At 43.0% G+C, this 5,976-nt stretch overlaps 1 protein-coding gene across 1 annotated transcript in view; it reads right to left on the bottom strand.

The window, feature by feature from the left end:
* The window catches only part of tmtc2a (transmembrane O-mannosyltransferase targeting cadherins 2a), a 45,557-nt gene extending 39,727 nt beyond the window's left edge, over positions 1-5,830 (bottom strand). The window contains exon 1 of the mRNA XM_046072197.1: positions 5,454-5,830. Coding sequence (XP_045928153.1) covers positions 5,454-5,536 — 83 coding nt within the window. The 5' untranslated portion in view covers positions 5,537-5,830. The remainder of the gene's footprint in view (positions 1-5,453) is intronic.
* Between the last annotated feature and the right edge of the window lie 146 nt (positions 5,831-5,976).

Genomic DNA, 5,976 nt, shown 5'->3' on the forward strand with positions numbered 1-5,976 from the left:
TAAAGTTAGAAAAAGTCAATGAGAACCTGTCTTCTTGATGATATCTCAATTATAGAATCATATGTGGCGTAAATAACCGCATTTATTGTGCGTTGAAGTGGATTTCTAAAACGAGCCTCTAATCTAACACTACCGTTTTTAATGAGCGACATATGGTCTCAGCATCCTTCATCAGGGCTCAGGTTAAAACAGAACAGACTATATCCATTACAAAATTCGTTGCTGGTTATGGCCATAGCGTTGTTTTTAAGATACTTTCCAGTTGCCAAGTACAACTGATGATACTCCCTGATGGCATTCCCTCTGGTAAAGTTGGGTTGAAAGGGTTTTGAAGGATATTGTTGGCCGTCAATGTATAAACATAAAAACTCTATATCATAATGTTTAAATGTAAATGGATTACGCACATAACTACCTGTAAATGCCTCATGATCTACAAATCCTACTACAATAAATTTAGGTATTTGTCCCAAGAGTACATTTTCTTGATTACAAACAAGTGCCCGTTGGGACGCTAAAATTTTTAAAGACACACTCTGTCTATGGGATATTTAACGTTGCCATGCGTTAATGCCTTAGCGTGCGCTTGCTTAACAGCAGTTACTTTCCCGTAATGTTCTGTTACTCTGGGGATCAGCTTGTATGCTGTCTTACCAGGAGTTTAATGGAGGGCTGATGACAGGTTTCATCTCTCAGTGTTCAATAGACAGACTGGTCCAGGACACATTAGCTTGGAGACAGCCAAAGTTGTCTTGTGTACGTGTGTCTTCTTGGCTAGCTAGATTACTACTGATAGGCCTACATTTACCAATCACTTGGTTTTGTTCAGGGTTGGAGGGTGTGTGAACCACATGGTTTCACTGTGAGAATAGGGTTGTGTGTGCTAATGGAGCTAAGATAGCTGTTGATGATCAGTAAAAACCTTCAGACCGTTGGATGGCTGCTTGTTAAACCATGCCTCCTTTGAATGCATTAATTGTTTTTTTGGCCACACAGCATTCATACATCATCACCTTATAAAGCTGATATGGCGTGTAGGCTAACAGTAGCCTGTTAACCCACCCAGGAGCACAAAACATTAGCACTGAGGTTGTGTTTCTAGCCACCTAGCAAATGTAAGCCCAACATTAACTCTCCTTTTTATTTCTGGTTTTGTCTCCACAAACTCCTGGAAGAAAGATCTGGCTTTTAAGTAGCTAAATTCTCCAAGCCACCGGCGCTAACTTCTGCTTAAGAGTAAAGTTCAGGACATTAAAACCTCGGCAGTAAGCTGACAGCCACTCCACAGATCTGAGAGGAACTGCATAGTCAGGAAAAGCATAATACAAATAAAGCTTAAAATACAAAAGATGAGACGTGTGGGTGTTGTGGGTTTGGAGTTGTTGGAGGAAACCTTTGACAAAGCTTGGCTGAGCAACAAAAGTAATGTAACTCATTTATTTTTAGAAATACGTCTTTAGTAATTAGTAATTGATGTAATTGCTTTTTCAATAAGACAAATCACAAATTGTTTAGACATCATATGTAACCTGCCCAACATGGTACAATAAATCTACGTTTGTAGCAAGTAGCAAAGAAACAACCAGACACGTAATGAAAATTGGAATTCTCCAGGAATTACTGCTTCTTTTATCTTAGTTGATACAAGCAACATGAACATTCCTGCAACACATCAAAGCTCCTTATTAACTGTGCATACTTCAACATACTTGCTACATAGGCTTCAGATGCACGAATGGGACAACTGGCAGTTACATGACAGACAAAAAGAAGGGTGAAAACTACCATGTTTTTGTTTATCCTCTTCCAAGGGTTTCACAGAGATATTGTTCAAATTTATAGGTGACCCAGGGGGTTGAACAACAAAAACAATGTGTGCAGCATTACCATACATAAAGGCAGTCCATCAGCACTTTCAAGTCAAAGCACTACGGTTTGAACTGTGATGAAAGGGCACTTTATAAAGACAGTCCCATATTAATGCATTTATCGGTTAACCTCAGAAACCGAGCTAGAAAAGTAACAGATGTTCCAAACGAACAGACTCTGTGATCTTCCTCCTTCTCTCGCATCACTACTATGTGTCACTTTTGTGTTATTTGAGTGGCATATTTAATTGTTGAAACCCCTGTTTGGGATGAACATTTTCAAATTGAAAGGTGAGGATATTTTAAATAGAGAATGAAACTGAAATTATAAAGAGAGCGTGACAGACAGTGAAATCCAAACCAACTCTTCTTCCTCCTCCTCCTCCTCCTCCTCCTCACCCAGAGATTAAATTGTTTTGCTCTAAAACAAAGAGGGACGATGTATTCACTTCTATTCCCTGAGGGACCATAATGCATTTCTGAGATGCGCAGAGGGACTGTGATGTGATTAGGGTCACAGATGTTTTGGGACACACAACTTGGGATGCTGAAAGCTTCTTAGGATGCATTTCATTTCACCATGTCACCTCCTTTATCTCTTGTCCTTGCTTCACTCTTGACATCTACTGAATAATCCCCTAGTTTTCCTAGTAAAGACATCCATTACTGGGTCCATTTGTCAAAAGGTGTTTTTAAAAACAAATATCATTGAAATGTCAGCATCATGCGGAGCCTCCTTTGTTAACCTGTCAAAAGCCTTGATGACGGGTATTTAAAGGAGAGTTCAGAGGTGACGGTAAATATATTTTCCAATCTATGACCACAACTCTCAAGAAGTCAATCTAACAGCCTGTACAAATGTCAAAATATCAGCACTGTGAATAGCACGGAAATGTGTCCCCCCCTCGCCCCCCAACAAATCAAAAATGGCCTGGCTCAAGTCGTATCCCATCTCCTGTAAAACTTAAGTAATTTCACACGCAGAGGCTTTTCATTGGGCTTGCATTGGCCAAGACAGCGCTTGGCTGGGCCCTGAGCAGTGCCCAGGAAAAACACTTGACATGATTGAAAAAGCAGAGACCGGCCAGAACATCCCCACAAGTTGGCGTGCCTTGACATAGAATTATCTGACGCCGTCTCGTTTTCAATGTTAAGAACCGCATGTGACATGTCACAAGAGTTTGATGATAAAAGGTCAGATGATAAAAGGTCAATAGAAGGTCAAATAAGATGGTCTCAGCTAACAACAAGACAGCTTAAAAAGGTAACTGTAGAAAGACAAATTTGTCTACAACCAAGAAAACTCCAGACCAGAATAATTAGTGCCACCATCCACCACTTCAATCCTTCTCTTGCCATAACCTTTTGCTCACAACTCTCTTCTAATCCCAGGGGGAAAAGACCGGGAGCACACGACTCTTGACCCCAACAGAGGACAGCGTTTGATGAACGACCAGGGAAGGTCAGACCTCTGATTGGTATTCAACCTCCTCCATCTGAGCACGCTGAACCAAACCTGCAGCGTGTGTCCCCCCCAGGAGTGCAAATTACAATGGTGACATTGATAGATACACAGCATCTTCGTACACGGAACTTTCACTGAGGGGACGGAGTGCGAGCGTAGGTTGAAGTGCGGCAGGGCAGGGCCCGCGGGTAATATGTTACCGAGGGGCTTTCCTTCAACAACCTCGCAGTGTCACAGTCACATGTACAGATGAGGCTGATGGATGAATAGCTACTGGGTGCTTTACAGGAATACTTGACTTGATGGAATGGAGCACACAGAGCTCATTTTTACCACCATGTTTCTCCACTACCTCCTCCATCTTCACACACACTTCGACTTGCTCATATATAACACGCAAAGAGGTCACTGATGATGCTGAAAAGTAAAGTGGGGGGATCTTTGACCTTTAAGGGGTGTCTGGAGACGCATACCAGCCAGCAACAACTGACTGAGCTGTGGACGAATAAGGGAGGCGACCTGTTCACTGTCTTTTAATCCCCAGAGAAATCTACCACATACCTCGCATATCAGTACTTTTCACCCTGTGATTTAATGCTCGATAATGGAAGTCTAATTAATATCAGTTTTGACAGAACATCTGCAGGAGCCAAAACCTCTTTTGAACATACGGTATTTTCAGAGTCAGTGAAGAACTATCTGCCCAGCTCTTCTTTTTAAAAGGGGACCAGCTGTGGTGCAACTGCAATCACAGGTTATGCCCTCCATGTGGACATAAATCACAAGCACTTCAACCAAATAGTGAGCCTTCCATCTGAGATTCCATCATTTGAGTGGTGTTCAGAGGCCCCCGAGAGCTAAAAGAATGGAATGTTTAACAAGAAAAGGGCCAAAAATTAGAGACAAACCAGAGAAGAAACATCATTTTGTGTAAGAAAATTATACACTATGTCTCAGGAGTTAAATAATTATGAGCAACTATGGTAATGATTAATCGTTTAAACCAAAAATATTCTCTCATTACAGTTTTTGCTGCTTTTCTGTTTTATACAACTGTAAGCTAAATGTCTGCTCGACATTTGAACACATCACCTTAGACAATTGGGAAGGCTTGTTTTGTCTTTTTTTTTTAAACAGTTTTCTGACATTTTATAGATTAAAGGAGTATTCAGTTAATGGATGAAATAATCAGCACATTAATGAATGTTAGTAGTAGGGTGTTTTTTCTCTGTTATCATCTGGCTACATCAGATTTGTCTTGTGCCTCCTTGGAGGGTCCTGAACCTCAGGCTTGGAACCACTGCTCTATTTGAATCTTACTATTAACAGTGGTAGATATTATGAACACATTTTTGGTAAGCCTAGTAAAAGTTTTAACTTTGAAGTCATGTTTTGTCCATCTTTTCTGTGCATCACTGTCCATCAATGTAGCGCAGGTTTTCCCAGAATGCCCCTCAACAGCATGGCAGTGTTGCCTATATTTGTTCAGCTGTTTGCGAAATTAAACTCCCGGTTTAAATTAGCTTTAATCCCCCCGGGTGCAGGGCATTGTTATAACAGGCATGAGTGCTTCACCAGCACTGGGAGCATCTGAACCACTTAGTGTGAGCAGCAGGCGGTGGGACCGATCCAGGCTGCGCTCAGTTCACAACGTGTTGAACTTCACCTCTTGCGCTGTTAGTTACTGTGAACAAAAGAGTTGTTTGTCACCTTTTGCAAAATGTCAAGTCGCTGGTGGAACATTACACGCACAATTTGAGGTACACGGCATGGGCTACAGTTAAGCAACAAAGCAGTATCTCAATGAGAAGCAGTCCAAGTTAAATAAATGTGAATACACCACTGCAGGCTTATTTTGGTAATATTACTACAACTTCACTGTTCAGGTTTCAGTAGCCTACACCCCCTTCCTTCTCCGTGTCTTTGTGCCTGTGACTACAGCCGGAAAATAAACGTGATCTATTACAGGCTACAACAGCACATGCAAACATGTAGGCAGGCGCAACGACCCGTCCCCCCTCCGCTTCGGTGCGGAGGTAACAAGAGCATATGACAAGTGGAGGACCGGATGGTGGATGTTGTTGGCAGCGGCGCTGCTGCGCTCCGTGGGCGAAACCTACCTGTCATCGTAGCAGAAATCTGCCTCCAGCGTGTTCAGATAGAGACCCACAGCCACGACGGTGCACACCAGCTCAGTGATCATCTCTCAAAACCAAAGTGGGAGAGGAAGTGGGATAGAAATGAGTGGAATCAGGTCCCGCTATGTCAGGTCTCTGTGTTATTGTGCTCTCAATTCAGCCGCTCGGCAGCGCAGATCTCCCGACAACGCAGGGCATTTCCCGTGACATGCAAAGTGTGTCAAAGTGTGCCATGTTCCCCTCTAACCCATTGCGTTGGGAGACGGGCCAGGAGTGTCGGGAGGTGAGGGTATCGCCGAGTCTGGCACGGAGCTGTGCGCATTTCTGTGCTGCGGTGTCCTCATCTCTCCGCCTTGGCACTGGAGAGAGCAGAGAGGGGAGACGCATGTGGTTTTCAGGGAGGCGGAGCATGCGCACTGGCCTCTGCACTGGAGAAAAAAGGTGGCGTGTTGGAAATGAGCAACTGTTATGCGTTACTGATGGACTACAATAAGAATCAATAGTG

The sequence above is a fragment of the Micropterus dolomieu genome, linkage group LG16, assembly GCF_021292245.1.
Source record: "Micropterus dolomieu isolate WLL.071019.BEF.003 ecotype Adirondacks linkage group LG16, ASM2129224v1, whole genome shotgun sequence".
Classification (NCBI taxonomy): Eukaryota; Metazoa; Chordata; class Actinopteri; order Centrarchiformes; family Centrarchidae; genus Micropterus; species Micropterus dolomieu.